The sequence below is a fragment of the Melanerpes formicivorus genome, unplaced genomic scaffold, assembly GCF_026170545.1.
Source record: "Melanerpes formicivorus ecotype bairdi unplaced genomic scaffold, bMelFor1.0.p_v2 SCAF_92, whole genome shotgun sequence".
Taxonomy (NCBI): domain Eukaryota; kingdom Metazoa; phylum Chordata; class Aves; order Piciformes; family Picidae; genus Melanerpes; species Melanerpes formicivorus.
Window position 1 is genome coordinate 356,758 of NW_027142444.1, and position 20,743 is coordinate 377,500.

Consider the following 20,743-nt stretch of genomic DNA (forward strand, 5'->3'; position numbering starts at 1 on the left):
ATAAGAGTTGTTCACCATTATTGTCATGTCTGGAACACTATTCATGCTCTTTGAAACCTTGTTCAAAAGGTGCCTGTACCCACTGCTGCTCTGTGCACTGAGCCATCTGTGCAGCAGAAGCATGCATTGCCAAATGTTTTCCTTAGCCTGCTGAACTTCTGTCAGTCTAGATTTCAGTCTTTGTGCTTGCCTTTCACCTTTGGGTCCTCCTTTAGGGAGAGTATGTTTTTGAGCCTCAGCTTGGAGCTTATTGAGGAGGGAGTTTGTTCACCAGAAGCATCCTTTACATGTAGATCACTGTCATGGCCAGTCGTCTTTGGAAGATGTTTCAAGTCTAATTCCTTTTCACCTGAAACTAATTGCGTTCCCTCCATATGCAGGAGATAGTCAAGCTGCTATTTCTGAGCTGGGGGAGGAAAAACAGAAAGGAGAAAAAAACAAAGCTTTGTTTACTTCCTTGTATGTACGAATGTCTCTCTTGTTAGACTTAATTTACTTGACTAGTTAGTAAACAAGTCCTTTCTCTCTGAAGGTTAAAGCGGTCTCCTGTCACTTCTATTCATTAGCACACTTTAGTGTGAAACATCTCTTACGCTAGACATTGTTTTCTCTATCAGTTAGTGCACTAACAAACGTTCTTGAGCTGGAGACTAAGCGTGACAGTTATTATCCCCTTTGGGGTGATAATGGGTTTGGCATGGCAGGGGTTGAGTCAGTCTCCTAAGCATGCTGCAGTAATTTTTCTTTCCAATTTTCAGTTAGAGACTCTTGAAGATGCTTGATTTTAACTTTCTGAAGCAGAGGTTTCATGGTCATCCAAAGACTTAAGTGCTGTGTTCTATACACATATTTTTATACATCTGTACATGAATATACAGACAGCAGTTGCTTAAAATAAACTCACAGATTGTTTGCTAGATAACCTTGTTAAACTAGCAGAATACATGTATAATTTCCTCTTTTTTGCCTTGGTCCTTTCAAATCTTTAACCAAACCAAACAACTCCAAATGTAAGAATTCACAAATAGGTGCAGGAGAAGCAGAACTGATGAAGTTTGTTTTTCTGTAGCTTTTCCTCATTACTAGATTCTCTCTTGTCTAAGGAGGAATAAAATTGAAACAGAATTCTCCTGCCATATCAGAGGATTCCCCTCCTGTATTGGATATTCTGTGACAGCTTTCAGTGCACTTGAGCTCAGCTTTTTTCTTTTCTGTGTGTGTTTTTAAGGGTGCTTTCAGGAGTTTTGTCCTCTGTTCTGTATCAAACTTTTATAAAATTAATGTTTTTAATGAAACTTTAGCCTTATAATAAAACAATTTGTTGGAATTCTGCATTAAGTTCAAAGGAGGAAGAGGAAGGCAGGCTGCATACAAATCAAATATCCTTAGCAAGTAGAAATTTCACCAGTAAAATAAAAAGCTGTAGTCATCTGCATTTCCATAGCTTTAGAGAAAGTTCCTTTTGGAAGGAACTGGACTAAGAGAATGTCAACATATGTCATCTGCTGTTCTCTTTCTTAAATGCTATGCATTGCTTTTGACTGCTCATATTTTTTAATATGGAAATAGTTGGCAGTGGGACTCGTTGGAGAATTTTTTGCACGCTTTCCCAACAGAAAACAGGGGACAGCTGTAGGCTGCCCCATCCAGTTGTCTTTCACTTGCTGTAGCGCAGTCACTCGCAAGGAATGAATGTTGGAGAATGTGTTGCCAGAGGAGCAACTTCTGTGCTGGAAAATAGTTTGAAAAATACATCTATTAATGAAAAAGTGGATGGGAACTGACAGGCTTACATTTTGTGTGTCATTGACAAAGTGTAGTCACATCCAAGGGAGAATTGCTGGCTGGCAGTCTGCTCATCTTCTGTGGCCTCCTAGCCCTGAGGTTCTGGTAACATCAAACCTGCACCTTAGTCCTGTTTTGTAAGAGGGGAAGAAAGAGGGGGTTTCCCCATTTCCTTCCTTTTTGTATTGAGCAAACCATTCTGATTATGGTGTAGGTTTTGTAAAGTGGCTTTTGAGGTTTTGTGTTACTGTTTTGGTTTCATAGCTGAAGCAGTTTTGCTAATGGGGGAATTTGAACTATGGAAGATCATAGAATAGAATCACAGAATGGCTTGAGTTACAAGGGACTTCAAAGATCATACAGTTCCAACCTCACTGCAGGAACAACTCCTACATGACCAGGCTGCTCAAAGCCTCATCATTAGGCTCATCAAGACCATTAGGCTGGACTTTAAACAATGCTGTAAATGTGCTGAAAAGTAGGTGGTGTAGCATGGATTTGTTTCAGAGGTGGGTAAGAGACTTGAGGTGGGGTTCTTGACAGTACATGAGTTTTTTGGTGTGCACTATGGTATAGTGTGTCATGCACAACCATCTTTCAAACAATTTTTCACTGACCTTTGATCATCTGTGCATGTATTTAAACTGCATAATTTTTGTGTAACTACAAACAGATCTTTGGTGCTGCTTAATGAGTAGGCAGAAGCTTTTTGGGGTGTCTTGGTTAAACATTAAGCTTTTGTTCTTGGAGATGACAGTAACTCTGGAGAGTAGATACGTGACAAAGCTGGGTTTTGCTTGTGAGAATGCCATTAATTTGCTGGGTCTATGAAAAAGCAAAATCATAAACCACTTGTAAATGGCTGGGAAAGTGATGATGTTTTTTATGCAGATAGTTTTTCAGCAACAAGTGCTTTTAAAAAATATTAAGGCAAGAGTAATGAGAAGGTGTCTATACTGCTTCTGGGTCTGTGTGTGCATTGCACTGATGCTGTCTGATGAAGTGTCTGACTGATACCTGATCTGATCAAGACCAGTCCCAAGGAGAAGGACTTGGGGGTGTCACTTGATGGAAAAGCTCAACATAAACTGACAATGGTTGCTTGCAGCCTGGAAACTAACCATGTCCTGGGCTGCATCAAAAGCAGCATGAGCAGGAGGGGTAGGGAGGTGATTCTGCCCCACTGCTCTGCTCTTGTGAGACTCCACCTGGAGCACTGTGTTCAGTTTTGGGACCCCCAACACAAAGACTTTGAACAGGTCCAGAGGAGGCAGCAATCAGAGGGCTCGGGTACCTTCCTCTGTGGGGACGTGCTGAAAGAGTTGGGGCTGTTTGCCCTGGAGAAGAGAAGGCTCCAGGGAGCCACCTTTCCAGTACCTGAAGGGGGCCTGCAAGAAGGCTGCAGAGGGACTATTTCCAAAGGCCTGCCGTGATAGGACAAGGGACAGTGGTTTGGTTTTAGAGAAGAGCAGATTTAGATTGGATGTGAGGAACAAGTTCTTTACCATGAGGGTGGTTGAGCACTGGAACAGGTTGCCCATGGAAGTGGTTGAGGCCCCATCCCTCAAAGTGAGGCTGGACAGGGCTCTGGGTGACCTGATGCAGGTGAGGATGTCCATGCTGACTGCAGAGGGGGTTGGACAGGAACACCTTTAGGGATCACTTCCAATCTGGGTGATTCTGTGACTTGATGTTCTGCTACTGGTTTCTACCTCAGCAACTGAAAACTTTAAAAAAAAACCAAACAAAACCCACAAAAAAGCACAAACAAACAAACAACCAAGCTTTACTAGCAGGTATTTTGAAAAACTAACCAGTGGAGCATGCAGTGGATTTATCTGGTGTATCTTTGAGTGTTCCCATGGAAATGTGCACCTTCTACCCCAGTGGAGCTCCTGTATAGCTAGCTTTAACTTTATGAATCCCAGCGTAACTAATTAAACAGGAAATGTTTCGAGTAACAACATGGGAACTCACAGAATAATTGGGTTGTAATTCAATCTGTCAGCTCTGCTGCCATTCATAAACTCAGAGGTTTATGAAGGCCTCAGGAATCTCAGATTGAATTACAGCTTTATTCTGTACAGAACCTGGAACAATGTATATCTTAGCATTTCATTAGTGAAACTGAAGATGTTTTATAATCCTGAAAGATATTACTTAAATGTACACTAACCATAAAATTCTGGCTTTACATTTGGAGGGAAAAAGCCAGAATTCAGTGCAACTGACAATATTTTATTTAGACTTCACATCAGTTACATTAGTGCTTTCACTTGGGTTATATGCATAAACTTCTCACCTTTCCACTGTGCTGTACATGAAGGATTTTCTTACATGTCTATACTTCAGGTGAAACACATGACTCAAGTGTTTACATTTTGGGTGATGTTTAGTTTAGTTTACTGTTTTAATACAATTTTACTAGTTTCTTAAAATTGCCCTTCCAACTCACTTGTAGAGTTTTCTTAACACAGTGAAGTCAGTTATGGAACAGAGCTCAAAATATTTGTGTATTTATTCTGTTTACAGATTTGACTTAATTTTCCTAAGGAAGTTCTTAAATATTCTCTGTCCTCAGGTTGCTGAGTCAGACCATGAAGGACCACTTGGTAAGAGTGGCTAACGAAGCAGAATTTATCTTGAGCAGACAGAGAGCAGAGGACATTAACCGCCATGCAGAATTTGAGGTAAGAAATTAAATAGGTGGCTGAACCAAACCAACTCCATTGTGTTTGAGATTCCAGTGTCTGACAGAGGCTTTTCAGGTGCAGGAGATTTCATCCTAAAAATTGCTTTGCATCTGTAGGGTGTTTTGATAAACCAGATGGAAAAGCCAGGCTGTTCAGAACAGCTCAGAACTTGTCACAAGCTGCAAACCATAGGGAAGAAATTTTATCATACCAATGCTGCTCTTCTCTGTGAAGCAAGTATCAGAGGTTTATCTTGACTGGGACACTAAGCAGTGAACAAAGACGCCTTATTGAAGATAAATTATAACAGCCTAAATGCAAAATGAGAAATCACTTGGTGTTCTCCTTCTTGTGTCACTTGCTATTCCACTCAATCCATCTCTAAACCCATGTTCCTGATGTTTTCCATGCCTCAGTGTGGTTTTGTTTTTTGTATTTTTACCCAGCTTAAGGGATTCTAACGTGACATAATGCACTTTGTTATTGTAGACTTGTAATGTAGCTACCAGCATCTTTGGTTTTCAGCCATACCTCCAGTTTTGGGTCTCAGTTATGACATGTATCTCCTGTCACTGTACATTCATTTTTGGGTTATTTAAATGAAAATTAAGCTAGATCTCACTAAATTCACTAATATTGCTCTTAAAGAGTACTTTGTCTTTCTTCTGACATGCGATACTACTTGTGGTTTTGTTTTTAAAATGCAGCATGAAGAGATTGAAGGCACATTTGTGCTTAACGTATTTCTGAACTGTTTCCCTCTTAAATCTTTACTTGAAAAAATACTCCCTGAAGATGAAAGCATATTTGTCTTAGTGCTTATGTTCTAAAGGTCATCTGTGTTGGCCCCAGGATTCAAGCTGTGTGTTGTTTAATAACATATCTGCACTTCATCTAGAGCTGCTACCCCCTCCTGCAAACAGAGATGTTGTAAGATAGCTGCAGTACCACTGCAGTGCTGAAATAGCAGCTGTGCTTCGTTTATTACATCAAGGGGTTGGCGACAGTCCTGTGGTGATGAGAAGTGCTTCTGGTTACTTCCTTGCCTGATAATCATCCAAGTGCAACATGCTTGGCATCTTTTGCTCTGGATTTATGCAGAAGCTCCATGCATGACATGGCATTATTGATTAGATGAGCAGCCCACTTCTTTTCTTCAGGTGCAAATTACTGGCGAAGATGTGGATGTGTGTGGAGAATCTGGGTGAAGTGAAGGGTTCTGACATGTAAATGCAGTTGTTAAGTGACAACTTCACTCTTAGCCTCATTTCAGTCTCAAGACCCCTTTTGTGATGTCTGGAAGACATTTACACTCAGCATCAACTTACATTTTTAATACAGCTGAGTGTGACGAGTCTGGGCTAAATGTTGCTTGATACTTTTTGAAGTTGATGCTGTATTTGAATCTGTGCTCTCAGTATGATGGCTTTAAAAGTTTAAACTCATCAGGTTAAACAGAAAATAGTATACTAAGTTATATCAAATTTAGTTTTGTTACTGTGTTAGAAAGACTTAGATCTGCAGGTGTGCAAGTTGAAGCTATACAACTGTTGGACTCTACCAAATGCTTAAATATTACACCTGGTGTCTCCTGAAGTTGGTGTTACTGATGTCCATGGCAGACTTCAGTCAGTGTGCTGTTTCTTTTGTGTACATTCCTAAGGTTTTCCATCATGAGTGTGGGTAGAGGAGCAGTCAACAGACCAACACCATGATTGCCAGAGAACTTTCTAGAACAGGTGGACAGGGATTCTTCATTCCGAGTCTGTGAGGAAAACAGACACATGGGTAACTTTTTGTTTTAGTAAAGCAGAGCTGCTGCAATTTACATACTAACCTGCCTCCTGGAGTCTCTTTGGTTATGGATGGAGCTTTTGGTCCTATTTTACAGAATTCTCATCATCAACAGAAATACAGTGTGCTGGGATTCTTGTTTTTGGCCATTTCTGCTGATTAACTGAGGATTTCACATGACTTGCATTTGTTATAAATCATGCTAGGCAGCTTAGTTCTCTGCATGATTTCTCAACCATAATTAAATCTAGCCTTTCCAGCTGCTCTAAAATTTGTTGCCCTTTTCTGCTCAGTTATGTTTTTTCATGTGGAAGAGTTGCACTTCCTCGCAGTTAGCCAGTGAAACTCAGCTTCTCTGTACAAAAGCAATGATGGCTCTTGTTTATTCTGTTGTTTGCTTTTTTCCCTTTAAACACAACTACCCATTTGGCTTTTAGAAATTTCAGACTTAACTCCCTCATGCTTCCATACTGTCCTGCAGAATCCCTCTGACACTGAGGCAGTTTGAACCAGGACGCTGTACCTAATGCCTCTGCAGTGTCCAGCCCTGAGTTCTTCTGTGTCACCTGAGTGACTGGTCCTAGAAGTTGGCCACTTGTTAGTTTCCTTTCATAACTACTCAGCTAGCACTTCTGTGGTGGCCTTGTGTTCCAAGAGCTGTTTTTATCCTTTGGTCTTCTATTAGACATACAGAGATACCTAAATTGCTTTTTGTGAAACTGTTCCTCAAACTCCCTTGCCCTGCTTCTGTGTTTTTAAAACTAACATGCCACAGTTGACATATTTTTCTGTTTTCCTTCTTTGAACAGGCTTCTCAAAGAATGCCCTTTTCCCATAGCCTTCAATCTTTGCAGATTAACCATTCCAGCTTTTTTTTTGTCTTTTCAAGAGCATTTGATGGATGCCATACATTGTCTTTGAATCCCTAATACTGCATCCTTTTATATGGTTTTTGTGTTGTCTATCAAAACATTTTCTGTGTTTTGCTGCATCTTTTTTATGCTCATAATATGAAAACTAAGCTAGCTACATTCTTGAAATTTGAAGTGCCTTCTGATCCTTGCTTGCCAGAAGTGATGGCCAAGTGATGGTCGTTCAGGGACTGCTCTCCCCTTTGTCCAGTAAAACTTTGGATCCACAGAGGCTTTTGCTGAGAGTAACACTGAGTTAACTGCAAATTTATTGGCATCTGGGTTTCATTCCCATCGTGTAAACTGCCTTTTCCCTGGTAGCATTTCAGGTTGGAGGGGGTGCATGATTCACCATCAGTATTTCTTGAAACACCTTCTGTTCATTATACTCCTGTAATTAACAGAATAAAGCTGTTGCTGTAAATAGCTGCTAACACACAACACCATCACTCATACACTTACAACTGGAGCTTACAGTTGGGAGACCCAACTCCAACTGTGTACTCAAATGAATGTAATGAAGAGCTTATTACAGTAGCTTCAGAAAAGTGCTTTCAGAAGGCCCTTAGCCTCATGAGGGTGCATATGCAATCCTGCATTCCTTCTTCCTGTCACTCTCTTGGATGATCAGGGGGCTGGAGCACCTCTGCTATGAAGACAAGCTGAGAGAGTTGGGGTTGTTCACCTGGAAAAGAGGAGGTTCCAGGGACACTTTAGAGCAGCCTTCCAGGATTTGAAGGCAGCTACAAAAGAGCTTGAGAGGGCCTTTCTACAGAGGCCTGGAGTGACAGGACAAAGGGGGTAAATGGCTTCAAACTGTAAGAAGATGGATTGAGATTAGAGATGAGGAAGCAATTCTTCCCCATGAGGCTGGTGAGGCACTGGAACAGATTGCAGAAAAAATATGGAGACTCCAACCCTGGAAGTGTTCCAACCCACATGAGATGGTGACTTGAGCACCCTGGTCCTGTGGGAGGTGTTCCTGCCCATGGTAAGGGGTTTGGAGCTAGATGGTGTTTGGGGTCCCTTCTGTGTTATCTGACTCTTGCAAACTGCTGCTGGTACTAGCGTGTGCTTTATTCCTTCCTAAAATGTGACTTTGAAATCAAAGTGTTTTGCTTACATGAGTGGAGGATTTGTATTTACTGATGGTTTAAGAGCTCTGATGAAATAAAAAGTTACAGCTCTGCTGTTATGTGTGCAGGTAACATTTCTGCTGAAGGTGGAAATGTAAATGTCAAAGCCATTCTGAGAAAAAGGGCAACTGCAGCATGGAAAAGTAGGTTTAGGTTTTGTATACCTGCAGGAAGCTGAAACACAGCTTTTAGTGTCTCCTAAAACAGAATGTTGAATTAAATAGTTTATAATGGCATTAAATTCCAGATAAAATATTTCCAACCAATCTTTATAATTCCAGAATTAGTGGAAACATTTGTCTTCAGATTCTTCCACCAAGGCACAGGGAAGTGAATTATTGAAAAGATAAAAATAAATTTGTTTGCTCTCTGTCAGAGTTCATATCCACAGCCAACCTTGATAGAAGACCAGAATGATTTAGACAAGTTTGCTTTGGAGATTCATAACATATGCTTGCTGGACAGAATTGAGTTATCTCTGCTCTGGAGAGTAAGTTATTGTAGCAGGAGCTGACAGAGATGAAGATAACTGAGGGAAATTCAATTACCTTTTAGTGTTTTCCTTCTAATAGGATTCTTAATGTGAAAGAGATCCTTAGATGATGCGCTGATGTTGCTATGTGAGATCTGCTTTGATACCTGCATCCAGAATAAAGTGAACTCTTCTTTTCAGACCTTCATCAAGGATGAAATATGCATCTGATTGCTAAATGGGTGTTAGATTTCGATCCACTCAGAAGGTGGCTTATGAAGATCAACTTTGAGGCAATGTGAGAAGTAAAAACTACACATTAAGATACTGAGATATTTAGCAAAGGTCATCAGCAGAGCCTGACTGCATTTACAGCTGAGATTTTCAGTGTTACCTGTATTTCTTAGTCACGTGGAGCGGTTTTCTATCATTTATTGGAGTATTATTGAGGAGGAAGTTGTGCAAAATTTTAGGTCCAGTGTAACAGTTTATCCTGCATGGGTATTTCTTATTCCAATGAAAGATTCAGCCTTCAGTTCTGCATGCAAGGTACAGTGATCGTGCTGAAACAAATACCTCCCTGGCTGAAGACAGACACCAATTTAAAAATAAGGATATTGCAGTTAAATTGCTAAAACTATCTTAATTCTGTAGCAGATGGGCCTTGAAGTCTGTCTGCAGCTTGGGGAGGGAAATGGTGGGAAACTCTAAAGCTACACCCAGCCAAAGGTGACATTCCCACTCTTTTATAAGGCTAGCCTCTGATTTCTGAGGAGACAGAGAGAGCTTTCCAGGAAGCTGTAACTAATCAGAACTCTTAACAGAAACAGAAAGGTCCTTTGACGTTGCCACTTCTGTCTCACTGCTTTGCTCTCTAGCTTTTCATCTTAACTTTCCTGTATTAGCTTTTAAATGGCCATCACTGTAACAGGTTTGGTTTTGAAACCTTTTCTTCCCACCTCTTCTGATTCTCTTGTAGAAAGACTGAGTCCACCTGCTGGTTTTTGTCTTTCACCTACATTGGAGAAAACTGAACCAATCCCCTTGAGATGTTCTCAGGTCATGAAAAGAAAGATCTGTCAGGCAGTTAAGTTGCTCTTCAGATGATCCCTGTCAGAGGAGCTGCCAAGTGACTTAGAGACCTCTGGATTGCACTGTTAATCTGAAGTGCTACTGGAAATGGCAGCTTGTGGGGCAACCTCTTCACCACTGCTAGCAGGACAGGGTCATCTTCAGCTGTGCCGGCCCTCAGCCCTGGGTGGACCTTATTGTCACCTACAGACATACCTAAATTATGCTACCATTAGTCCTGAATGTGTTGAGTATTTCCAGAAGAAAAAAAAATAATCATGTGTTCTGAAAGATTTTTGCATATTTTTTCCTACACTGCCTGTTAGAAATCTCATATAGCCCATTTCTAAGCAGTTGTTGATAGCTTTGAAGCCAGCATCACTCATCTTGACGTGTAACCAACGCTGCTTTTCAAGGCAATTTCATCTGGACAGCAGCAAAGAAGGGAGGACCATTTCTCAGGTTGTTTTTGAATGGCAGTTGTTTGAGTCTAGTCAGAAATTTGGAATATTAGAAGTAGACAGAGGTAGGTTATTGGCTACAGTGTCACTGAACCTGTTGAAGTGTGAGAAAGGGTGTCATATGCCTCTTTGGTATGTCCAATAACTGCCACTTACTTGTGTTTTATACAATGTTTTCTATCATTTCAGTAGTTTCCTTTCTGGGCATGCCTGGTGGAAGCTGGTGATTTTGATTAGTTAGTGCTTGTGAATAATGGGAATGAATGGTCATTCACATCAAATCTCAGATTCCTGTTTAAAAATACAAATAATTTAGTTGCTTTTTTATCTTGGGTGGCTATTGTGCTCTGAACACAATATGCTCCCAGTATTTAGTTTATTATGTGACACTGAATTAACGTCATTTAGTCAAATCCAGTTAAGCAGCCTTCATGCAGTCGTACTGTGTAGTCACTTTTGTGCCATTACACCAGTTCCCAGGAGTTCAGCTGTTTGGAACAAGTGCTGATGACTTTTATGGTGGGGTAGTATACAAACAGCCTCATACCATTTGTAAAACACAGCCAGACCAAAAAAACCTTCTGTGCTGGACTGAGACAAGGCCAAAAATAAAACTTCACAAGAACGTCAGAGCTTTGAAACAGGATTGTGCACAAGTTCTGGTGAAATGAGGAAACTCACAAAATAGATCTTAGATGTTCTCTTATGTAAATGAATGTTTGTAGAGTGTTCTCACCCTCTCTCAAATGCTGACAACATAAAGGATGGTGCCAGTGGAAACTGGTGCTACACAGTACTTAACTTCTCTGAAATGAAAGGAGTTCCATGGAATATACAAGTGGTGGTGGGGACAAGTTAATCCTGGGGAGATACCCACTGGACCCCAGGAGGAAATGTTTCCCCATGAGAACAGTCAGAAATTGGAATCATTTCCCAAGGGAAGCAGTGGGGTCCCCTATATTGGACAGTTTTAAGACTCAGCTTGACAGGGTGCTGGGCCACCTCATTTCAGCTGGAATATTACCCAGAACTGTTGGACCAGATGATCCTTGGGATCCCTTCCAGCCTGGTGTTCTGGGATTCTGTGTGATCCTGTGAAGTTGCTACACTGACTCTTGCATCATTGCAGGGTTTTTTCATGGCTTTAGAGTGGAAGAGGGGAGATTCAGACTGGAGATAGATTGGGAAGAAATTCTTGACAGTGAGGGTGGTGAGGCACTGGAACAGGTTGCCCAGGGAGGTTGTGGTGGGAGGTGTCCCTGCCCATGGCAGGGGGATTGGAACTAGATGATCTTGAAGGTCCTTTTCAACCCAAACTATTCTGTGATTCTACAGAACAGTTACAGAAAGGCAAACTCCAAATATGTATTTTATAAAGCATTTTAAGTGACATCTGAAGGAGCCCCAGTCAGGTCTGAAACAGACTTGGTACCCGAAGTACTGAAGCATGTTAGATGTGTGCTTGACCTTGGCACACAACCAGCTGTGGCAAGACAGGAAACGATTATGTTTTATCTCAAATGAATGTGATTTCTGTGTTCTTTGTTCATGAGCTGGTATATTTTTATACATTCTGTAGTTCCTGGATTAAAGTCAGAGCTGTGTTTGCAAAGCAAGACACTAAACAGGGAAAGCTGAAAAGTGCTTGAGGGGACCTGTGTAGAAAGTAGGAGTAGAAACACAGACCCTAGGCTACAGAAATATCTCCAGGGGCTAATCCTTCTGTCTTTTGGAAATCTGGAACTTAACATAATACTGTCTGTGTAGATATTTTGGCTGGAAAATAATGTGCTTTGCATGCATTTTTGCATACTTTTAAAGAAATAGAGTGAGTGTGATGTAGCAGGAGTATCAAACAGTCGAGTATTTTTGCACTGTTCTGCACATCATATAAGTGGAGTTTCTACTATAAAATGAGTACTATGTGGGAGTGCACATTCCTGCAAGCTATGTGTTGAGAGAATTAATAAAAGTCGTGTGTTAAATAATCATATAATAATACTTCAGTATTTATAGTTGCATCTTTCATAGCTACAGAAATGAAATCATTTTAACTCAGCCAAATAACTTTCCCTTTGCTGAAGCCACGTTTTTAGGTTCCATTTTTCTCATCTTTTGAGGTATTACTTTCCCCTCTGCCAGAAGTGTACCTTTTGCTTCTCTTATGAAAAACAATTCAGAATTAATCTAACACAAAACTTGCAATCGTTTGCTGTTTGTGTAGTGCCTTTAAAGGCCTCTTAATTAGGAAGCTGCGTTGTTCAAAACTACTCAATAGTGTTACCTGCTCGTGGAGACTTCACTGAAGGTTTATCTGTGCCATTGAACCTCATGTGACTTCCAATCTGTCCGCATGTCACTCCTGTGCCAAGTCTAGCCACTGTGAGCAGTACGAGAACTGTGCTGGCAGTAGGGTGTCTGCAGTTCTGAATCCCAGGGAAGAAATCGCTTGGCTACAGGGGCCAAAACTGCTGGACTGCACCCTGCCTACCTTACAGAGGTCTTTCCTGTGCCTCAGGGCAAGGGGACAGTAGGAGAGATGGTGGTAAGTTAGCAAATGAGGACTCTTCAGAACTTTAGCTTGTTGGGGTTATTGGAAATGTGCCCTCTGGCCCCTGGTCACAGGAGGATTTTCACAGTATCTTTGTCATGGGTTGAGTTGATTCTGCTGCTGGTATTCAGTACCATGCTGATGTCATGCTGGCTTGAAAATGAAAGTGCTGGCTGGAGCAAAGTACCCTTGGGTTTGAAGTTCAGACGAGGCTTCCTGTTCTGGTTGCTGCTTTTGGTTTCTGGATTTAGGGTGTTGGTCTTTCACGCTGGGCTGGCTGCTGGTCAGGGGATGGGAGAGGCTGCTGGCTTCTGCTTTTTGCAGCATTTTTCTGCAAACAGACAAAGGTAATTGTGCATTTTATCTAATGAAATTCCTTACCTCAGCCTGGGTTTTTTCTGTTGCTTTTCCTCCCATCTGTGTGTGGGGAGGGAGCTTGTGAGAGTGGGCTGTGTTAACCTAGGACAGTCTTGAAGGATGGATTGAAAGCCACATCAAGGCTTGTTTGGCGAATGTTTCTTGAGCTGACAGCACCACGTGGCAGTGGATAATAACTATTTTCACTGCTTCCACTTGGTATTCTTCCTGTACAGAGCTGGAGAAGTGTACTGGTACTTTGCCTGGAGTAAGGTACTTGTGGCAAGAGCAAGAGGCAATGTTTGGGTGAGTAATACAAGAAAGACTCTGCAGATAAGAGAACAGAAAGAAAAGCTGGGGAGCACTGAGAGAATTGGGAGAGTGTTTAGTTCCGGCCTACGAAGGTGAAGTGGGGACTGGTCACCACTACATTTTTGTAGACTGGAACTAAATACTGTTTGTCTTTTTGGTCACTAACAAGTTGCTCACACATCTGTAATGACTGATTATAGACAAGGTAACAATTAAATACTACTTTGCTGTGACCGAAGGGCTAGAGGTCTTTGTGTCTGGCCCACATGAGACTTAGTTATATGTTTTCACACATGTAAAAGGTATTTTCCCACCTTTTTAAAACTTTAATTGTGTAGAAATTACAGAAGACTGCAACAGAAAAGAAAAACCAGAGCAGTGCAGTCTGAGTCTGGCCCTGACTAAAGCATGTTGTGTAGGGAGTCTTTAGATGATGTAAGTATGTGTCTCATCTGACTGACATAGTGAACGTTCCTTATTTAAAGGAGTCTGTCAGTTCCAGCAGGTGTTCATGAATCTGATTCATTTGCTGCATTGGACTAGAAGTTCATTAGTGAATGCAGTACTCTGCATGTGTGGTGGAGTTGAAATAGTTGAAGGTCACAAGCTTGGTGCATTGTGGTTGGTAAATAGCTTCGGTGATCATCACCGGCTCCCTCTTTGCTTAGTCCCTAATCTAAGAGCACAGACACCTGTGCAGAATGTGGGAAATGTACTTTGATTATTTCTAGCTTGGAAAATGTGGATACAAAGGATCTCAAATTTGATGCCCAAGTATAATGTTCTTAGGGTCTTAGCCTGTTTTAAAACAAGAATAATAGGAGGGGACTGCAGATTTAAATTGGATTTGCAAAATAGGGAGGGAAAGCGTCTGTCCTAGTGGCTCCCTTGAGCATTTGTGCAAATGTACAATAAGAACTGGCTTGTTGGGGTCAAAAAGAACACTTGTCTTTGCCTTTTGTTTGTGGCAATGGCTAGCAGTGATGCTTAGAGAGTTAGTCTTACAGTAGTGTAGGGCAAGGAGCAAGAGGTCTTGTTTGTGTAAAGGTTAGTCTTTGTGATCCAGGGATGCTACTGTAACACAGAAATAACATCTATTAGATAAGCATCAAAGAATAAGGTTAAAAAAACCCCACCCTATGGTACTAATGGGCACCAGAGAATGAACCTGGTGTTACTTGTCTCTGCTCTTTTCATTTATGCTGTCAGCTGTTTTTCTATCCAGTAGCTCTTGTTAGTCTGTCTCCTTTACCTATTCTGCTAAATTGGGTTCATCTGCAAGATGTGATCCTCTAAGAGTGCTGATGCCCAGTGTTTAGTTGGGCTTGCTACGGCTTCATACTTGGAGACTTAAAGATAAAAAATAAAGCTGTTGAGTCAGCACAGATTAAAACCAGATGTCTCTTGAGATCCTTGTGTTTCTTTCTAATCGCTAACCCAAACTGACTGTGGTAGGTTTTTTTCCTAGTCGTGACCATAGTCTTACTAGTCTATATTTGGTGTGATCGCAGTTGACTGGGGGGGTGGGGTGGGGTGGGGGTGTGTCCTTCCACCCCCTTCTTCTGATTTTAAATGCTGGTTTTTTTCTCCAGGAATGTCTGGCTACAAAAACACCTCCCCCCATCCACATTTGTATTACAAACAGTTGATTTAGATGCAGATTTCTGTTGGGGTTTTTTGTGTGTTGTTTTTTTTAATCTTCAATTTAGATAAAAGGCTGGAAAAATGGATAAATGAGGTCTGGAATACTATAGGTTTGCAGAGCTGAGAAGCCATCACATTGTGTTCAGTCCATTAAAACAAGAAGAAATAGAAGAGATACTTTGATAAGTGTTCTGCTGGTGTTAACCTTGATGGCTATTATCGGGGGGATGATGCTGTATCTATTTCATTGGCTTAAGCTTTTTTCATGCTGGGAGAAATCAATACTTTGAGTCACTGGATGACAGAGGCATCACTTCAGAATTGACGGTGGCTGTCAGACGTTGTCATTGGTTGACTTTTGTTCGCTGTTGAGGTTTTAAGCTTTCATTTTTCTAAGTCTTCTTCAAGATTTCCCTGGGTAGCATTTTTAGTCAAGACTTTAAATCTTGTGTCAGAGGTCAAGTGCAAAGATCTGTGAAAGCAGAGGCTGAGGAGCTCCTTCATTTACTAAACTATCCTGATTTGTAGGGAATTTGCATTAGCGGCAGGACCATGCCTTATCTTATGGGTGACTTTGCCTTTAAATGACACCCTCCGGGAAAGGCTCTTCACAAAGCCAGCGCTTTTTAGCCAATTAGACAAAGGATCTGGCATATGTAAAAGTGTTCAGTGATCTCAGAGTTGAATAACAAAAGTCTGAAGGTACCATACTGCTTTTAAAAGCCACACACCGTTAAACTGGTTTGTGGTATTACAGTGTCATTTGGGGACTGCAAAGGTGCACATTCAGTCGGTACTGAGCAGAGGAAATCTTTTACTTGACATTGTTATAAAGATAAAAGAGTTCTGAAAACACTAGATTAATCCTCCTCCTCTTCCCTGAAATTTAGACAAGCAGAATAGATTAATTCACCTTGTCAGGATTACACAATAGTATTTCTGGAGTATTTCCTGCATTTAGAGTGTGTTGTGTTTTCTTATCTATTAGCTTACCTTTTGGATGACCTTGTGCTACTTTAGAATTACTGTTCCTTGAAAATAAATCTTCAGATAACCTGTATGTTCAAATAGCCTCTGGTTTTGTCCAAGCATGGAACAAGGCATGGGGGGAACCCTGTTCTGCTCTGCCATAAAGAGGAGGCTTCTGTTCCATCCTGGGTGACGTAGCCGAGAGCAAGGGTCTTTGCTCTGCTTTGTGCTGTATCAGCTTAATAACCTTCCCTCTGTTAAACCTTTAGCAGCCACTGGATTTAAGACTTTCTACAGGTAACCTGTGGAGTATGTATATGAAAATGTTTTACTTCTTTCAACAGTTTTTGTTTCTTCCTGATTGTAGCTGTGCTACTTTTGCAGTTATCCTCTCATTACATACGTGCCTGAAGAGGTAACAGAATTTGTGTGCCATGCATACACTGGAAGGAAGCTTTTATCAAATTCATTTCCATGCAATTGCATATCTAGTTGTAAAACCCTATTCCAGCATGTCAGGGTATGTATTGCAGGCGCAAGAGGTCCAACAATGGAGATGAACTAGAACTAAAAAAGTATTACTGAGTTTGTTCACAAGATGCAGTCAAGCTGAGTTTTCATTTGACAAATGATGCAGGTTTAGCGTGCGGTATTGACATGTGCCAGTCTGTATATCCTGGTGTTGCATCTCTGGAAGCACTGGTGAGGTAGACCCGAGGGCATCTGGAAAAGATGAAATGGAGACTTGGTAGTGCTTTCAGAACAGTTTAGTGATGACTGCCTAATTGGGGATGGGTCTTTCTTTTTCTTTTGGTGGAGCCACTCGACTTTTACTCCTCTATTAAAAATTACCTGAGCAAGAGGGAGTGGCCCTCAAGCTGCAGCAGAGTAGCTTTGGACTGGACATTAGGAAAAAATTTTCACAGCACGAGTGGTCAGGCATTGGAATGTGCTGCCCAGGGAGGTGGTGGAGTCACCAACCCTGGATGTGTTTCAAGGTGGTTTGGATGTGGTGCTCGGGGATGTGAACTTTGTAGGGTAGGGTTATTGGTTGGACTTGGTGATCCTGAGGGTCTTTTCCAAGCTGAAATTTTCTGTGATTCTGCAAAATAGCTTCTTTTTTCTGCCGTATAGCTTCTTTTTTCTGGCATGTATAGTGTGTGTGGGGACCCCTGACTGATTGCTGAGTAGCTGCATGACCCAAGAGACGATCCTTCTTGCAAAAGTTTCTTACCGTTAGTAGCCACACACGTGTGTGCCTGGGGATTTGGCAGCCCCACGGCCTCCTTCTGTTCTTGGTTGTAAAATACGTATTGCGAAGAGTGTGCTATGCTTACAAGGCCCTCCTGGAGTGAGGCTGTAATTTATGGGGTTGCTGCATGGGAGAGCCTCTCTCCTTTGGTGGGTGATTGCGCATTTCTGGTCATATTAAACACTGAATTTTTTGGAAACTGGACTCCTGTGCATTTCTGCTTTGGAACAGGTCGATTCTCTTCTCCTGGAAGCTGTCAGGACAATACAGTGCTATTGTTTAATTTTCTTCCTTTGAATATCATCGCTGCACTTCAAAAGTCTTTGTTGGTATTTAGTGAAGGATGCACTCAAAATCATATCATAAAGAGGTTTTGTTTGTTTGTTTGCTTTAGGTGGTACCAGTTCATTATATCTTTTACAAAAGATTCTAAGTTGATTTCCATTTTGTCATGTTTTAAGGTCAAATGTGACTTTAATGTTCCATAAAGAGACAGAGATTGATAATGGGGAAAGAATAACCCTCTAATGTGATTTATATCTATGGATTTTATGTCAGATATGAAAAGTTGCTGTTCAAATTGTAAAGGAGGATCCATTAAAGAGCACTTTAAAACGTTTTACTACTTAGCTTACCTTATATGCTTGTTTTTAGAATTCTGCCCTTTCAGGCAGCTTAAAAATAACACCTTATGAAACATTTACAAAGTGCTAAAGAGAACTCAGAATCACCATGGGTGCAACACAGATTAATGTATTGGAAAAGGCAGCTGTATTTAAGAAGAGCTAGAGAATGCTTGTTTAGTGTTGGTTGTGATTTAGCCACCTGAGATTTTTGTGAAGGAGGATGGCAGTGCTTTATGTAGCAGTACAAAAGCCAAGTTTTGTTATCTCATTGACTGGGGTAAGGCAGCTGCTGCTTCTTCAGTCTTTCTGGATTGTCTGCTCATCAGGTGAGCGTTTCTCTGAGGTGAGGGGGAAATTATGAGGAAATTTATAACTATATTTAGATAGTTAAAGTCTCTCTTTGTCTTCATCTTTTGTTGCTCTTTTGTTATGTCTAAGAAAATGTACACAACTGCAAGTCTTACTTTGTGGTTTGGGGGATTTTTCCCCACTTTGTTCCTATCTTTCACTCGATGATGTTTATGCATTTGTGTATGCACAAGCATAAATAACATTCATAGCCTGCCGATTCACTTTTTTCCCAGCAGGAGTTTTCTAATGTTTTATAGCTAGGCAGATGTAAACCCAGCACTGCTGCCGTTTCAAATGTAAAAAAGCGTTGTGGTACTGTGCTGCTACCTGAGCTGCACAGAACCATTGCACCAGTGTCTGCCTCAGCACAGAAACAAGCAATTCTTTATGCTCTTCGGCAGACATTTGTGTCCATTCTGCTAACTAGATCATAGAGTAATCCAATCATTGACCACAGCTGAAATGCTTTGTCTGACACAGGCGACCTGTGGAATTGCCAAATGAAAACTGAAAATAGAAATGGGGTGCTGAAGTGGAGAAAAGCTTTTCTTGTTTCTGCCAGGGTTTGAATTCATTGTGCATCTTCCTGGAGAGTGGTTTGATGAGGGGGTGATCAAAAGTTGGATCATCAAAACAACGCCAAATAATAAAACGTTGTAACAACGAATCTTTTGTAGTTTTGAGTTTTGTTTTAGGGGTACCTTTCAGTTTTTGCCTGCTAATGTTTGGGTTTGAGTCTCTCAATAAGCAGAAGGTGTTTATACAACAGGTGTAATGCAGCTAGGAAAATAGGTGACTTTGCCACACTAGCTCAACTTTAAGAAGCCATCCTATAAAGACCGATTCAGTCTTCATGGTTTCTCTCCTGTCTGTGTGAAGATAGGTAGCTTCCATAGCTTCCTCATTTATCTCTTTGTTTATACAAAGAGCAGCAAGTGTCTGGCTGCCCAAATCCCATGAAGAGCTGTGGAAGTGGAGTGGTCAGCTAGCTGGCACTCTGAAACTTGCCTCTGGTTGTGTAATGTTGTTCAGTGTTGTAAAATAAAAGCACTTGTCCCTGTGTGTTTTATTATGCATCAGGCCACTGGTGTGTTGGCATTTGTTGAATCTTGAGTGTGTGTGCTGTGTGGTTAAAGAATTCGCGGCAAACCAAGACCCTCTGCCTGGTGCCCTGGATGCGTTTACTGTGGGCAGCTGCGCAGTTTGAAAGCCTGCAAACTGGGGTTAATGCCTTAATTCTCCAGGGGTTTGCATAGGTAATTCATTATGAAGTGCTTCAAAGTTCGTGTGGATGATATAATTAAAATGGAAAGTGATCAAGTCTTCATTTTCTTCCTAGTCACTGTGTGCCCAGTATTCTGCAGACAAACGGGAAGAAGAAAAGATGTGTCATCACCTGATAATGGCAGCTAAGTACCGAGACCAGGTGACTGCAGCTCAGCTGATACAGAAAATTGTCAACATCCTGACAGACAAGCATGGCGCCTGGGGAAGCTCTGCTCCAAGGTAAAGCCTTTCGGAGGGTTTCTGAAATACTTTTGAGATCGGGGTTGCCCTTAGGTGATTGAAATTAATGTCTTGTGGTTTCAATTTGGAGGTAAAAAGGGTTTCAGTGTTTGTGTCTTTTTTATTATTTGTTTTTAAACAAAGTAATAAAAACGGTAAAATGAGTAGGTCAGGGTGTGGTGTGGGTGAGTGTCAGCAAACCAGTGTTTCATTGGAGCAGTGAAAGACAAGGTGATTCTCATGTGACTTCAAACTTTGCTGTAACAACGTGTTGGAATTCATTTGGAGTGCCCAGTTCTGCTCCAATCGATTCTTGGAGACATAGTTTTTAAGACTAAAGGTTTTCTGGCAGCAGCTTTCTCCCTCATGCACTATGGGGTTCAACATTGAAACACAGTTTAGTAACTTCTTGTTTGTTGTGGTGTGGTGTTTTTTTTCCCCTGTCAGACCTGAAATGTCTTTTTTAAGTTAAAGGGAAATTAATGAGTTTTGTATTAGGAATTTTAAGGTGCAAGGGATAACAATGAATGAATCCTCCGTTTGGAACTCTCGGGATGTGTCTTTAACAGCGCTACTCGGCTGACTTCTTCAGCACAAGTCACAGCCAAAGTTTCACTTGCACATCTAAAATACAAGTTGAAGTCCTTACAGCATATCCTTAGTTGAGGTTTAAAACTAACTTGAATGTATTTAGGCTAGAGCATAGCCACATTGGATATGGGAGTATATATTTGAGTGCAGGGGAATAATAAGTGTGGGAGAAACGTGAACAGACAACAAACTGGTTTTGCTAGTAAGCTTTGTTCGTTGCTCAATTACTGCTGCTGTTCTGGAAATAGCATAAAATACATT

At 41.2% G+C, this 20,743-nt stretch overlaps 1 protein-coding gene across 6 annotated transcripts in view; it reads left to right on the top strand.

The window, feature by feature from the left end:
- The window catches only part of LRBA (LPS responsive beige-like anchor protein), a 315,739-nt gene that overhangs the window by 103,348 nt on the left and 191,648 nt on the right, over positions 1 to 20,743 (top strand). For all 6 annotated transcript variants that reach the window (XM_068165720.1, XM_068165722.1, XM_068165721.1 and 3 more), the window contains 2 exons: positions 4,367 to 4,475; positions 19,725 to 19,891. In XM_068165720.1, coding sequence (XP_068021821.1) covers positions 4,367 to 4,475; positions 19,725 to 19,891 — 276 coding nt within the window. The remainder of the gene's footprint in view (positions 1 to 4,366; positions 4,476 to 19,724; positions 19,892 to 20,743) is intronic.